Source organism: Cyprinus carpio, chromosome B17, assembly GCF_018340385.1.
Source record: "Cyprinus carpio isolate SPL01 chromosome B17, ASM1834038v1, whole genome shotgun sequence".
Lineage (NCBI taxonomy): Eukaryota > Metazoa > Chordata > Actinopteri > Cypriniformes > Cyprinidae > Cyprinus > Cyprinus carpio.
Window position 1 is genome coordinate 7,784,416 of NC_056613.1, and position 15,637 is coordinate 7,800,052.

Sequence of the window (15,637 nt, forward strand, 5' to 3'; positions counted from 1 at the left end):
CTCGCTTGCTGAGAAGAAAGGCTGTCAGCATTGGACGGAGCTGTGGAACTCTTTCAGTAATGCTTTTCAGACCTTATTATTCTCAACGCCTGCAAGTGTGTGCTGGAACGAGAACGCTGTCTCCTGCCTGCCTTGCTGTCTCACACGTTTCCTCTTTTATCTCCTCTTTGTTCTACAAAAGTTATATCAAAATGGATGTGACAAAACTGAGTCGTGTTTTGAATATGTAGTCATGTCTAGTTTGTGTATGAGAATGTGTGTATGTACTTTCATGTCAGTGTGTGTCTGTTTTGTGCGCTTTCCGTCCTTTCATCCTTGCTTAGTGTTTCCTTACTGTACTGTCATTAGGGTTATTGGTAACCTACTTTGATAAATATGACATAACAGCCATATGCACATTTAAGGAATAATCCAGGTTCAATACAAGTTAAGCTCAATTGAAAAATTTTAATTATTGTTAGAAATAATGTTTTTGCATTTCAACTCACCTCTGATTGTCTTAAAACTATGGATCGATGGAAGTATTAAGGCCAATTTTATGAGATTTAGAAGCAGAAATGTTAAGCTTATAATTTTATACAAGCACTTTCATTTTTTTTTTTTTTTTAAACTTGTGTTTTATATGAGCTCTGAAGCACAATCATTTAATACATGAATAAAATATTTTTCAGGCATTTTAGTGTTTATAATTTTTATAATGTTACATAGTCGTATCAAAAATTATATACTGTATGATTGGATATAACTCTAAAAGAAAAAGGTTTTAACATATTGAAAATTATATCTTTTTTATACAGCAAGGGAGTAAAAATGTATCCACAAAAATATATAAACTTTGACAATAATAAGAAATGTTTCTTAAGCATCAAATCAGCTTATTAGAATGATTTCTGAAGACTGGAGTAATTTCAGCTTTTCTATCACAGAAATAAATTCCATTTTAAAACATGTTAAATTAGAAAACAGTTATTTTAAATTGTAATAAGATTTACTGTTTTCACTGTATTTTTATTTAAAAAAATGCAAAATTATTTATTTATTTGGATTATTATTATTTTTTAATAGAAGGAAGGACAAGTGGAGACAACAAATGCTGTTGATTGAGCTCCAGAACATTAATTTGAGATATGACTCCCTATGTCAAACAACACTATTTTAAAAATGTAACCTAAATGCATTTTGCGGGCAAACAGACCAAGATAATGCAAATGTAGCTTTGTTTAATCAACATTTTAACATTTTATCAGAACACATGGCTACTTTTGAAAATCTGTCTATAGAAATGCTTGTTTACAGTAGAAAACATAGACCCCCCCCCCCCATGAATGTGTTTTCTTCATGTAATAAGCAGTAATGGATGAATGTGGGAGAGTTTCTCTTGGCTGGAGGCTTTGCTTCGGGGGATCAGCCTGAAAATGTTCCTTGTGCTCAGTTCACCTGCCATTCCTCAGATTTCAGCACTGACAAATAGCTGCTGTGTCATAATTGTTCTGCATTTCTTCCCCTCTTTGAATTAGCTGAAAGAAAGAAAGAAAGAAACATTGAGAGAAGGGGTGCAAAAAGAGCACAATAGAGCGCTGTGTTGTCATGCCGGTGACATTACCTGTCTTCTCTAGAGGTGGATGCTTGAATTTTCATTTCAGTCATTCTTTCATTCTCTACTACAGCGGCTGCTTTGAACCTACATGAGTCAGATGAGTGACTAAGAAGTCACACTGAAATGTATTCATCTCTGCCTCTGATGCCACCCCGGCTAACGATAGGGGGGGGGTCCGCTCTAAAAGCTACATGCCTTCCAGCAGTTATATGCCTTCCTAAACATCTGGGGAACCCTTATCTCATCATTTCGCAAGGTCCCAGCCAACATAAAGCATACTGTATAAATGTAAATTTTCACATTAAAATCTGGGATTCCAAAATTTTATTTACACCTGAAAATGTTTTAGAAGTATTTCAATGAGATAAGGTAAGATAAGTAATGCTTATAAGTAATTAAGTAACATCCAGTCAGATTTGATGTGCGCTTACTGCACGGATATAAAGTTTCTTGCTGTTTCAAGACGTGCATACTAGCCTTCCTTCTGCTTCTTTGATTTAAAAAGCTTTAAAACTATATTTATCTATTTCATGACAATAAAATGAAATGACAGAGAAAGAACGAGGGTGGATTAGATTGGGTGGAGTGAAAGAAAAAATTCCTGTCTGTATTCTGTACACTCTCAGAAAAAAAGGTACAAAAGTTGTCACTGGGGCGGTACCTTTTCAAAAGGCTCATTTTTGTACCTATAGAGTCCATATTGGTACCTTAAAAGTACATATTAGTACCTAAAGTGAACATACTGTATTAGTACCTAAGAGGTACAAAAGTATAGCTTTTGAAAAGGTACCACCCCAGTGACAGCTTTTGTACCTTTTTTTCTGAGAGTGTAAAAGTTCAGGATGAAGCTTAGCACTTAGCATTAGCGGTTTTGAATTTTTTTTTTTATGACTGAACAATAATAATGATGTTTAAGCAGCACTAATTCTGTGTGGGTCATCACCTCCATAGCCATTTCTCCTTGTCAATTCAATCTTCCCACTTGGGAAAGAGAAAAATAAGAGGGAGAAGGACAGAAAGCAGATAGGACAGAACTAGAGACGTTATCAGGAGAATCAGGAGAAAGTCTTTGGTCTTCAATGGCAGTGAGTGCTCATCTCTGAGACTTGACGGCAGATCATCTGTTCTTCGCTTTGTTTTCTCGCCCGTCTCTCAGACAGTGTTTCGTGGGTGTTGCGTCTTGCTGAGCAAATTGAAATCGTCAAGTGGCATGGCTCATGCTAATTGCTCTGTGGAATGTGTAAAGTATATTGAAGGCTGCTATTGTAAAGCTGTCCGCACTTAACAATCACGGTCCGTCCCGCTGTAAGGGTGCTTTCACTACAGTGGCTCAGTCTATAGGATTGCAGAATGACTAAAGAAATGTTATAGTGTAAGCATGATGGTATAAAACTGTACATTTCTTGTCTATTACCACCATCTGCTACTTATACCAATGATGGAAATAAGCACAGAATTGCAGAAGTTGTAGGAGAGCGTTGCTATTGTGTGAATATATTGTATTGCAATAGGTAGCACTTCAATGGTAATGTTAAATCTAGACTAGTTAGCACATACAGTACTCTGAAAGTTTGGAATCAGTAAGATTAAAAAAAAATAAGAAAGTGTCTTATTCTTATCAAGGCTGCATTTATTTGATCAAAAATACAGTAAAAACAGTAATATTGTCACAGTTTTAAATAATGGCTTTGGGCTTTCTATTTTTATATACTTTCTATTTTTTTTCATCCAAGATATGTTAAATTGATAAAAAAGTGATAGTAAATTCTTACATTGTTATAATTTTTAATTTGAATAAATGCTTCTTCTTTTTAGAGAATCCTAAAAAAGTATCACAGGTTCTAAAATAATATTAAACAGCACAACTGTTTCCAACACTGATAATAAATCAGCATATTAGAATGATTTCTGAAGGATCGTGTGACACTGAAGACTGTAGTAATGGCTGATAGAAATTCAGCTTTGCCATCACAGGAATACATTTTGGTGAGCATAAGGCACTTCTTTAGAAAACATTAAACTTTTGAAAACATCTTACTGATCTTAAACTTTAGTGTATGTAATTGAGATATTTCATTATGGTTTCGCTTGAATTGGTTACAGTATAGATGAAAGATAAAACATACATTTACAGTAATTCTACCCAGATGTATGTAGAATGCTCCCTGAGAGTGAGAGAAAGAGAGGGCAGAGCCCCAAGAAGAGAACCGAAGAAAAGAGACAGAGCAATTGTTACAATCTTCTTTTATTCCTTCCTTGACCATGTGACTAAAAACTAAACCTGAGATATTCAAACTGACCAGTCAGCAGATTGCAGCTTTCCCCACTGTACTAAAACTCCCCCAATGTACTGTATACACATCTTGGCCTATAGCCTTGATCACTATCAGCACCTCTGTGTCCTCATGAATTCCAAATGGCCCTTTTGTTGTGGAAGACTGGCTTGGGACAGGAAAGCGAAGTGTTTGTTGATTTTCAACCCTACACCGTGCTTCAGTGGCTCCTCTACAGAGGTGTGCCTGAAAAGATTTGTGTGGATGTTCCGTGCGCATTATCAGAGAAGAAACACGTATAGTGCTTTGTGCTGCTACATTGACGTGCCCTTCAAAAAATGTCTTGCTCTGTTTTATGTCCGCTTTACTGAAAATGCCAAAACAAATAAACCATCCGTGGCTTCAAGGTCTTATCTGGACGCGTCCCTCGGGTTCACCTCGTAACTCTAGCGCTCTCTCTGACTGCTCACGGGGGCTCTGAGGTCAGTGGGAAGTGGATTTAAGCGTGACGGTCACACAGTAAACTGACCTGAGAACAGTCTGGCTCTGAAAGCCATTGTCTCTGTTATATAAAGTGCATCCTGATTTCTCTGCTTCCTCACAGTAACTTCTATAAATACACTCTGAAGCCATGGGCTGCATATTATAATATTACACCGATCGTGTCCATGTCAGCGTCCACGTTTATAGTCGCCACCATGTGTCTGGTTTCTATTACCGGCTGTAAACACGCCTCTGAAAGCCACGACTGAGCACAGAGCGCTATTTCCTGTTTTAGCCTCGGCCTTTGCATGATATACTGTTCTCGAGTGTGTGAAATGTGAGTGGTTGTCATGGTGACAGCAAGCCGGGGAGCGAAAGGAAGCGAGAGGAAGGAAGACGTCCGGCGATCTTACGCTGAGTGCATGGCGCTGAAGAACTCACTAAGACGTCTTAAAGAGCTGTTTAATTATTTATCCTCCTCGACTCAACACACCGGGCCATTTTACAGTGCAAAGCCAAAAATAAAAAACAGGAGGGAAAGTCTGTGCCTGTCAGCTCTTCATCTTCTTTCATTGCACTGTGGGCATCTGTAAATTGAGTTTTAAAGGGATAGTTCATCCAAAAATGGCATAATGTACTCACACCTATATGTTGTTTAAAATCTGTATGACTTACTTTGTTCTGTAGTATACAAAAAATGAATGCTGACCCGGACCTGTCAAGCTCTAAAGGTGACAAAAAGCAAAATTAAAGGAATCGTTCACTCAAAAATAGTCCATCAATTAATGTTTTGTATAGAGAAAGCTGTGTGTTTGTAATAAAAAAAAAAAATCCATCAGGGTGTTTTTAACTTCAAATAATTGCTTCAGGCTAAAATACGAGTCCTTTTAAATCAAATGAAAAAATATGAGCTATTAATATTTTGCCAAAAATATGCTAAATAATATTTTGTTACATGTAACAAATTAAAATGTGCAATTTTCAAAATAAAAGATTTTCATATACTAACAATTTATATTTTTGACCGTTCTTTACACACACAGAAAAAATACTTAAAATACAATGCACAACTCGCATATCATCTACTGTTGTGGTGTTTTTTTGTTATTTTTGGAGCTTGATAGCCTCTGATCTCTCTTCACTTTTTCATTTTATGGAAAAAGCAGCTTGAGCATCCTGCTAAACATCTCCTTTCGTTGTCTGTGGAAACGAGCATTGGAAAGGGTTTGGAATGACATGTGAGTGGGTAAATATCATTGTGAGTGGGTGCACTACCCTTTTAAAGATGTGAGGGAGAGGATTGTCCAGCATGTGTGTATTTGTGTTTAGCAGGGCTAGCAGAAAGGGGAGGACAGAACTAGCGCGCTCTACTGTTTTAAGCTCTACTCATGCGTGCAGAGGCCATTAGAGGCTCATAAAACACACAGACGCTAGTGGCTTATCTGCTGGGTTGTGGAGGGCAGCATGAGGACAGGGTCATTATGAGAAGGGCGTGTCCCAGAGGGGGCAAGACTGACTGGTGTCCACACACGTCGAGTGTCTTCGTAGTGTTTGATCCCTTTCGGTTGATGTGTGTTTGGCTCTGCCACACCACCCTCAATCCTTGTTTGGGGATTTAAAGACAGAAGGGGGAGAAGAACTGTTTGAGTGGACGCTGTTGTAGCAATGGCTTTTCACGCTCCACTAGCATGTATCGACATGCACCAAAGCAAAGAGAGAAAACAACACAACTCCCTCCTGTGGGGTACCGCTGGGTAACTTAACACCCCACACTCAAAACAAAAACTGAGCTGAATTTGGAGTACTGATGGTTGGCTAATTTGCCAACCCAAGTGTGTATGTGTGTGTTTCAGATCTAGCTATACTTGTGGTAAAGAATTTGCTGAAATTGTTTCCTCCCTTTTAGGACATCAAAAAACAAACAAAAAATATATATAGAGAGATTGGGGCATATTAAATGTAATATAATTGCATATTAAAAAGAACACCATTTAAACAATATTTGACAAATCTATCAATCATACTTACTGTAAATAAAACATGAAAGCACTTATTTAAATTATATTTTTAAAAATACATCTATTCAAATTGCTTATAATCAGCATTAATCTGTTCATTGTGAAAAAACTTATTCGGTTAAAAAGTATGGCTAAAATATTGTTAAAATATGGCTAGCTGTTGAACAAGTAATATTCAGTTAGTTAAAATATATAAGATTGAAGAAAAATTGATTTATTGATGATAAATACTGTTTATAAACAGTATTTCTTAACAGTTTAAACAGTTTTTTACTTTGTTGTTTTGTGAAAACTGTAATATTGTGTTGAGTGTATAAAAGTACAGCTATATAATATTTTTATTGTTTTAGGTACAATAATAATACAATCTTATATCTAATTTTTTTAATTTTATTTTTTATTAAAACAATTTCTCAAAGTCCTTAAAAATATATTCATACATCTAAAATATGTATAGAAGAACACAAAAGTCCTCAAAATATATTTATACATCTAAAATATGTATAGAAGAACACAAAATGTATTTTTATTGACTTTTTTATTTTATTTATTTACTACTACATTGGTGAACCATTAGTTATTTTTTATAATTTATATTATAATATAAACTTCAAAGTCAGGCAAATATAACCATTTATGTTTTTCTGATTGCATTCTCGCCTTGCATTGTATTGGGGGCATAAAGGCCAAAATAAAATAAATAATATTTCATAGTCCGTAAGATTAGCTGCTATAGGTAAGCATTTGTGTACATTAGTGTGTTAAAGGGTATATTTAGGCAAGGGGTGGAGTAGGACTACAGTGAAATGTCTCTGACAGCTAGATGGCCCCATTACCAGTGACAGGGCAGGATTCATTTAGCAGCTAATGTGCCAACTGTAAGCCCTTAATCTCTGAGCACTCCCGAGGCCTACGCACCGCCGCGGGGCCTGAGGCGGGCACCTGAGGGAAATTACTGACTTCTCTCAGAATTAGAGCAATTTCTGCATATCAACACAGACCACGTGACGGCACCCACACAAACACGCTCTTCGTGTTTATTCATCACTGTAGCGTCGAATGCCTCCGAGCTTAGTTTATAGCAGTACAGTAGAGTCGACCCACTCTAGATACAGAAGTCGCTTTAATCTTATGAAAATGAAGAGGCAGGACACCTAAAAACTGTACGTTTTTCTGTTTTTAGCTTGCAGTAGTTTTTAAAAGCACTCGGATTTAAAAGCATTCTGATGTGTGTGTGTACTATAGATTTCGCCCACTGAAACAAAAACAAGACTAGCTTTAGGAGTCTGACTGGGTTTATAGCCCCCCTTCTCAAGTATTTCTGCCCCTCTCTGTCTCTTTCTCTCTTCTTCTCAGACTGTTTACCTCCCTTAGCCTCTGATATCCAACGGCTATGATCTGTTTGCCAACACGGTGTATTTTGGGAAGGAATTTTGTGTTATTTACTGCACAATTAGACTTAGTTGTTGCTGCAAACAAGCAAATCCCCATCCACATCATTATAAAAATGGTAATTGACCTTTCACAGGGGTTTGTGATTTTTTTTTCTCCCCCAGATGTAGGGATGTTCCTCTACTATGGCTCAGTGCTTAACTGGGACAGCTGCTTTTGTAGATCTGATGATCTATGCAATCGATTGTATGTAGCAATTGCAACATGAAAAAGACCGTCAGATACTGTCAGACACTCTTAAAAATAGAGGCTCTTTATTGACATTTATAGTTCCATGGAACCTTACATTGTACAAAAAGTTCTTTATAGTAGAAAAAGGTTCTTCTGATTTGAAGAAAATAAGTTGTTTTAAGGCAAGACACTACAGGCAAATTATTATTTTTTCATTCACTGGTTTAAATTTTTGTGACGTTTCTTTTTTAGACCAGTGGAAAGAAAACATGCAAAATACACTTTCAGCTACTTTATTTATTTATTGGACTTTTTCTATTTGTGTCTGTAGATTTCAGTTATAATACACATCTTTAAAGGCTATTTTCTCTATCTTTTTATCACTTACCTCATCAGAAATCTCCACTTTAGTAGTATTTACACTAAACTTTACAGTTGTATTCCTATCTATATTCTGAAGGTTTTTACAGATTTGTTGTACTGGTTTGTTCATATACAGAATAATTTGCCTGCTTTTGTACAACATTTAATCCCTGAAAACATGGTGAAAATTATTTTTATTGGCTGTTCAGTATTTTCCGATTCATGATAATTGGACATCAAAAATCCCTTCTGTAAAAACCTTTGACTTTAATATGCTAACAAAATGAAATGAAAATTTTGGACCTGCCTTTATCCAGTGTTCACACTTCTGTTCTAAAAATGTTTGCAAATTAGTGCATATTTCATCAGAGAATGTCTCATTTGCATATTTACGCAACATATTTCAGAGAACAAAAATTCTAAATATCAATTCTTATGAAAATGTAGAATTAGGATAATGTAATTAATCAACTAGTATGGTATGGTGAAAGTATGGTGATAACTATTAGTTATATTAGTCTAATTATACATTTAAATACTGAGTAATATTAATTAACTACATGTATTTACTTATATGGTTACGGTTAGGATTAGGGGTTTGGCTCAGGGTTACTTGCATGTTATTATGCATAATTTATTTTTATTGTAAGAGTAAGTACATGTAATGTGTAACAAGGACACCTTCAAATAAAATGTTACCGCTTTTTTTACCCTCTTCTATGGCATCGCTCTGAAAACACTCTTTTAGAACCTTTGGCATAGTATACCAAAATTGAAAATTCTGTTCCCAAAATTCTGATTCTCATTGACTTCCATTGTATGGAAACTATTTAAAAAGTACTATGGAAGTCAGTGGCTATTGGTTTTACTACCAACATTCTTCAGTTTAACAGAAGAAAGAAATGCATACAGCTTTGGAACAGTATGTGGGTTACTGAATGATGACAGAATTTCCATTTTTGGGTAGACTATGCCTTTAAGATTGTGGCGAGACCCAGCATAGTGAAATGACTTGATTTATTTTGTTTTCAAACTTGCATACCTCAACTTGACCCTTAACTACAAGTTTATTTGTAGAAACGCTGGTTGTGTTTGAAGACGTGCCACTTAAAAATGCTTAACCCCGGGGCCCTGACGTGGTGCGAGGCGTTGTTAAGTTTGCGCGCCTGACAACGTGTGTGAAAATCTCATCAGAGCCCAGCGCTTAAACGAACGCTGGGTCTCCACCCTGTGAATAATAGATATTCTTCAAGCACTTCAACATGTTCATTTGTCTGAAGAATCAAAGGAGAGCTCACACGCCGAGCCTTCAAAACATGCGCTGGCATCCCGCCCGCCTCTGTTTTACACAGCCGGCGCTGACTTAAAAAGAGCATTTGTTTGCTCGCATCTGCTTTCTGTCAGCGGGAGCGTTGCGTAACTTTGAGACCCTGTGCACTGTTTATCTTTGCAGCCTGACCTTGCTCCTGGTCACCGGAACGAGAAGCGGGATCTGAGTGAAATGCGAACACTCAGATGTCAGTCTGGGTTGCCATGGCAGCCTGGTAAATACTTGTGAAGCAGCAAGCGGAAGATTATTCCCTAAGGAGGTCCCTTGTCACTGTGTGACCTACAAAGGGCCCTTCGATCTCTGCCAGTGTACTGACAGCAACTCCTCCTGAAATGATATCCTTAAACGGCGTTTTGTTTGGATTCGGTTCTGTGCCGTGGCAGTCGCTGTGGCTCGATGAACAAAAAGGCATCTGCTATTGAACTCGGTTTCTGTCTCTCAAGGCTTTATGCGTGTGATGTATGCGCTAGCCATCTTGCGAGTGTGTATTGGGGCTTTTATTTGGCCGTGAAAGGCAGAAGGACTTCTCATAGCAACCCGGAAATCCATCAGCACAGCCGAGTGCTCTCTGTAGCGTGTAGGAGAATTGTTTAAGACGCCGGCATCGTTTTGCACCACTATTCCTGCCTCAATGCCTCAAGATAGCAGTGTATCACTTGACTGCTCCTTCCTTTTAATTCCGGCTAATGCTGACATTTATCACGCTGCAACTATTCGAGCTGAAAACCGATCCCCTCAAATCCAATATACTTCCTATAGTTCGTCTGGGAAAAGAATTAAGCTAAATGCATGGGCTTTATTACACAACAGCAGGTGCCAAGTTTACAGTACAGGGAATTTGTCATCTGCATTTCTCATCGCCTTTCCTCTTCCTTTCAGTGTCTGTCTGTGTGTTTATCTGTCTTTATCTCTTTTCTCACTGTGTCTCGCTCATTATACCCCGGAGGAGTGATTCCAGTGTATGCAGTATTAGATTAAATGAGCAGGCATGTAAATGCTTGTTTCGCGGGCGCATTTCTAGCTGTAGTCACCATTAAGTCTAGCTGGTGTTAATCTGGATTCTTTTTTACTCACTGAATTGGATATTTATGGTGCAGACATTCCTAGAGCTGATTTTAAATCAGGCGGTATATGTTTGGCTCAGTTTTTAGTCTTGGAGTAAAAGATTTCCAGATGACTCCCAAATGAGTTCAGCACCAGAACAAAAGAAAATGAAGACAGGAATTGGTGCATTTTTTTAATTTTATTTATTTTATTTGGCTCCAGATTGCCTGCCTTTTTTGGTTGATTTTTTTTTTTTCAGGCTGCTTAATCCTAATACAGTGCAACTTTTATTTATTTATTTTTACACAAAAAACATTTATTTAAAGAAATTATTTTTTAGAATTCACTAAACATTTTAATTTTGAAATTTAACAATAATAATAAATTTAGACATTTTAAATAATAGTACAATTAAAATGTTGTATATATTACATTTTATTAAATTGTTCGGAAAAAAAAATACCTCTCATAAAATCTGTTGTGTAGTTAAAAGACTAAAATTTAATAAAAAATACGGATTGCTTTTATGGAACTTCTATGATTTTATTTATTTATTTATTTATTTTCATTATAAAAGAGCAGAGTGATCAATCTTCAAAATATTTCCTTTTGTGTTCCACAGATGAAAGAAAGTCCTATTTGCAGGTTGAAGATGAGAAAATTATGACATAATTTTTTTATTTTTGGGAACATGGTTGTGTATCTGAGATGATGACATCATAACTTTTACTTAAAATGAAAATTTTGTCATCATTTACTCCAAACCTGTATTAGTTTCTTTCTCATGTTGAACACAAAAGTAGATATTCTGAAGAACCAAAGAGTTGCTGGTCACCGTTGACTTAGGGAAAAAAATACTATGGAAGTCAATGGAGACCATGGTTTGATTACCAGCATTCTTCGAAATAACTTATTTTATGTTTAAAATAAGAAAGAAACTCATACAGGTTTGGAGCGACATGAGGGTGAGTAAATGCTGACAAAATTTCTGCGTTGAACTCTTCCTTTAAAAGACAATTGACTTTATTTTTTATTGAAAATCATCTCAGATTATCATGCTGGATTGATACTAATACACAAATAAACACTGTTATTTTTGGATTGGTCTCTATTGTGTTGCCGGTACATTTAATAGCCATAAAGCTGAGGATTTTCCCACTATATCAAACTCAGATACAAGTCAAGCTTTTAGTCGGTCATTCTATATGACCTTGCTTACTTGAACCTGTTCATACAGAAGTGTGCAGGTGAATACAAAAGCTCCTACAGTACACCTCCTTCTCCACTGGTGTTTATACAGAAAGAAGCCCAGTGGCCATAGAGCCCATGTGCGGAGGCTGATTCTTGAGAGGATGTGGAGTCCCTGCTGTTTGGCTTTTGTGAGAAAAGAAGCGCTCGCTCTACAGAAGCAGTGGTGCATGTCATAGGCCCGAATGTACAAATCACGCAGCCCCCAGCTGTATTGTGAGAAAACAATGGCCAAAAGCACTCTCGCCCTGAAACTCTTTGTATAAGCAGCATTTTTAAGGTACTTCTTACTGAGTGTGTAGTTTGCCCGAGGAGGAGTCCGGTCAGGACGGCTCATCTACAGATTGACTGCTGTGAAATTTCATCTGAAGGAGTTGTAAATCTTGTATTAAAGGGATAGTTCATGTAAAAATGAAAATTCAGGCTTAATTTACTAACCCCTTTGTTGCAAAAAAAAGCATTGAGTGATGAAGGGCTTTGGGAGCATTATTGTGTAGAATAAACTTTAATGTATTTTTTTATTGTACTTTAATAAGGTAATATGGAAGTGAGTGGACTAAGTGTTCCCTTCCCTTAGATGCCTGCTCTGTTGTAAATGAGTCCCCCTGGTGGGCAAATATGGCAAAGGCTGGTTGTGAAGACTGTTGAGTACTTTTGATTTACATTTGCAAGCATGCTTCAGAACAAGAACTATTTCCAACCAAACGTTTTGTTTTATTTTATTTTTAATATATTTTTTATTTTATTTTATTTTTTTATATATGTATAGTTTTTTTTTTTTTAGTTTTTTCAACAACAACAACAAAAACAACAACAGAAATTTGTATTACTATTTTGAATAGTTTTTATTTTATAGTAATTTAAGTTAATATTTTAGCAATTTTGTTGTATGTTTTGGTCATTTTTGTTTTTATTATTATTATTATTTTGTCTGTATAGATTTTATTACATTTATTTCAAAATTAAAATGATAAAAATTATAAAAGTTTTTAAAAATATTTTATTTCATTTCAAGTATTATTTTAAGTAACAAAATATTTTGTATGGATTTAGTTAACTATAATAGCCCTGATTTGTAAAAAATGTAGAATACATCAAAGTTTTAAGTTTGCATAGCATAAAAATGGACGTACAAGACTGATGAATGAGATTTTCAGTGGGAACGAACATTACGCTGATACCCAACTCAACTGTCCCCTGTTAGAATACAGTTGTTAAAGAGAGAATTAGAGAGAAACTGACTTTTCAATACAGTATTGTGCATTAGGGCCGCTGTTTCCAGAGCCATCTGCCACCGACATTAATACGCTTGAGAGGAAGGCCGAGAGAGAGAGCGAATGGACAGTCTGATAGCATTTGTGCACCGACTGCCTCTGCAGTGGCCCTGTGAGAGCGCCAGGACACCTTCCCATGGGCATCACGCCGCCGAATCACTGCTGATGTTTGCACAGCTCACATGTGTGCCCAGCTTCCTGGAAGTCACCGTCCACTGTACTTTATTTATTACCTGCTGTCGCATAATGCCACATAGAAAATCTCGGTCAATGGCGCATTCATTGCCATCACAGATCTGTATTTCTTTTCTATTGAGCCAGCAAACACTTTTTCGCCTTTGTTTAACAGCTCTCATCCACATAAAAGAGGGAACATCCCCAGGCACTAAAGCCTCACTGGCTTCCTTCCTGATGTGGTTGCACTGTGAATGCGCTTAGCTTTTGTGTGTTTTGCTGTTGTTTCTGATGCCTGGATGGATGGCTCGACATGAACTGCCTATGAGATCATTAGCCATTCAGTTTGCTAGCCCATCCACGCTAATTGGTGGAGAGCCGCACATCTCTGTCAATTCTCATTGTGCACTCGGTTAGCTGGGACGGCCTCTGTCACAGGGCATCGCTTCACCTTGTTATGGCAGTGTGTTCCCTCAGGGTGGAGAGGCGGGTGAAGAGGGCACCCAGCCAGCCCCAGATGTTCCTTTCGGCTTCGCAGCCGCATCTCGCTGTCACCTAGTTGAGTTCCGCGACTATGGCATACATAGGGGGACTGGTTGCCTAGGCAACAATGCTCCCGCCTAATGGCCAGATCAGTGTGCTGGATTCTGAATGGATGGTTATTTTGTCCTTTTTTTGTGTTCACCATCTGCTACCAGTCCAGGTTCATTTTCCAGATGGAGCTATATGTTGCCCCGTACTTGCACTGAGAGAAGGGGAGCGGCCATTAGGTCTGTTTGACTGCAGCGCCAAAACTGTGGTTAACCCTCATTAAAAGAGGATGCTACACTGATGCACATAATAGGGATGCATGAAAGTTTTTTGGATGTGGAGTGTGACCTCCACGAAAAAGACCTATCTAATAAACAATAATACATATTCTGTATTGTTTTTTTTTTTGTCTGCTGTTACTTTCATCTCACATTATGAGTAAACTAGAAAAGCCATAATCATCCATTGGGTTTGTGGTTATTCTTCATGATTCAATATGGAAAACTTGACAATATTTTCACTCTTAGAAAAATTTTAGAAAAAACATTTTCTGAAAGCCAGCCTAACAGATTTAAACCGATTATTTCAGACAGCTCTTGTCTGTTTGAGACTATTTAAAACTATAGGGAAATTTCATCTTTGCAGCATCAACAACTGGAATTTTAAACATTTTAAGCAGATTTCTAAATGCTTAAACATGGTGTGGTGCTTTTGAATGGATTGTATATCTGCTATTATACACGATGAATGGAGGATTGTTTACATTGTGTATTTTTGCTCCCATATACTTTTCAGGTAGCATTTGCATTCATGTACATTATCTGTGTTCTCTCCTCAGTCCCTCAGGGAGTGATTCAGAACGGAGCTCGAATGATGAGTCAGGGCCTCTTCCCAGGAATCCGACCTCTTCCCATCAACCCCATTGTCAGCAGGACAGCCGCTGTCAGGTCAGTCCTGTCCCTTTTGTCAATTTATGCCCATTTCTCAACTCATTACATGATTGACAGGTTTATCAGCCAATCAGAATCATGCTTAGACTGCAGTGCTTTGGCTCATATCTTATCTCTCCCTTTGACTCTCTTAAGTCTAGCTGCTCTGTTCCTCACATTTCATCAGATCAGAGCAGCCAGGTCATTGCAGACTTCAGCGCAAAGTCTTATCCGGGCTAAGGCCCCACTCTTGCATGCATGATGTGACATGAATAATTGATCACAAACACAAAGTTTTTTTAATGGCATGACCAAACACACAGACTGACTGTCTTACCGTGAAACATTCATAAGCTGGGCCTCAGAAACAGGCCGCCCCTCAGGTACTGCATGCTAGAATCAATGCACTGCAAAATCTACACAAAATGTCCCCTCAGCTGAAGGTAAATGGGCTCAGGGTCTTGCCCGGTCACAGAATCAAGCATTCCGAACTCTGCTGCAGCTCAATGAAATATGTGTTATGTACTAAAAGATAAAGATAGAATTAGAACTTAGTGCTCCGAAAGGTGGAAAAACAAAAGAAGATAATGTCCTAATGATGCTAAAATAAATGTTCTTATTCCTTTTGAATTTGTAGTGAAATATGACATTTTTGTTTCCTCTAAGTTTTATTTTATTTGCATAAAACAAAAACCTAGACCTGATAAATATCTCTGATTACCTCTGTTATGAAAAGAGCATTCAGGAACA

General features: G+C 37.2%; 1 protein-coding gene across 7 annotated transcripts in view; it reads left to right on the forward strand.

Moving 5' to 3' along the window:
* The window catches only part of LOC109076421 (forkhead box protein N3-like), a 96,081-nt gene that overhangs the window by 74,229 nt on the left and 6,215 nt on the right, over window positions 1-15,637 (forward strand). For all 7 annotated transcript variants that reach the window (XM_042741997.1, XM_042742003.1, XM_042742002.1 and 4 more), the window contains one exon: window positions 14,797-14,905. In XM_042741997.1, the coding sequence (XP_042597931.1) occupies window positions 14,797-14,905 (109 nt within the window). The remainder of the gene's footprint in view (window positions 1-14,796; window positions 14,906-15,637) is intronic.